The following is a 777-nucleotide window of genomic DNA, read 5'->3' on the forward strand; positions in this document are numbered from 1 at the left end:
CACACATAGAAACATACATGGAGCGAAAAACAAAACCACTACAGAGATGTGAGCTGACAAAGTGAAGAAAGCTTTGGACAAATCCTTTGAAGAATGTTTTCTGACAGTGACTAGAATAAAGATGTAAGATACAATTAAAAAAAAGAAGGTGCCCATAGATATGAAGCCACTGTTGGCTGTGACCACAAATTCTAGTCTATAAGAGTCCATACATGCAAGTTTAATAACCCTGGGAAAATCACAATAAAAGCTCCCCACATTATTAGGACCACAGAAAGGTAAATTTATGGTGAAAACAAACTGAGACATAGCATGAATCAACCCAATGATCCAAGCAGTCACTAACAAAAGCATGCACATTTTGGGATTCATAATAGTTAAATAGTGGAGAGGCTTGCAGATTGCAGTGTACCTGTCATATGCCATGGCTATGAGTAGCACCATTTCAGCTCCTCCCATGACATGAATAAAGAACATCTGTATCATGCAACTGTGGAAGGAAATGATTTTACAGTCACTGAAAAGATCAGATATCATCCTAGGAACTGTGGTAGATGAAAGGCCCAGGTCAATTAGTGATAGGTTAGCCAGCAGAATATACATGGGGGAGTGTAAATGAGAATCAAAAATCACTGTGAACACAATGAAGAGGTTTCCTAGGATAATTCCCACATAGAATAAAGAAAGGAAGAGAAAAAGAAAAAACTGCATTCCCAAGGATTGTGCAAGTCCCAGTAACACAAATTCAGTTACCACAGAGCCATTTACTTGGTCCAT

General features: G+C 38.4%; 1 protein-coding gene across 1 annotated transcript in view; it reads right to left on the reverse strand.

Annotated features, from left to right (window-relative positions):
• The window catches only part of LOC102885811 (olfactory receptor 4F21), a 930-nt gene extending 153 nt beyond the window's left edge, over positions 1-777 (reverse strand). The window contains exon 1 of the mRNA XM_006906929.1: positions 1-777. This exon is cut by the window's left edge and continues 153 nt beyond it. Coding sequence (XP_006906991.1) covers positions 1-777 — 777 coding nt within the window.

The sequence above is a fragment of the Pteropus alecto genome, unplaced genomic scaffold (genome assembly GCF_000325575.1).
Source record: "Pteropus alecto unplaced genomic scaffold, ASM32557v1 scaffold462, whole genome shotgun sequence".
Taxonomy (NCBI): domain Eukaryota; kingdom Metazoa; phylum Chordata; class Mammalia; order Chiroptera; family Pteropodidae; genus Pteropus; species Pteropus alecto.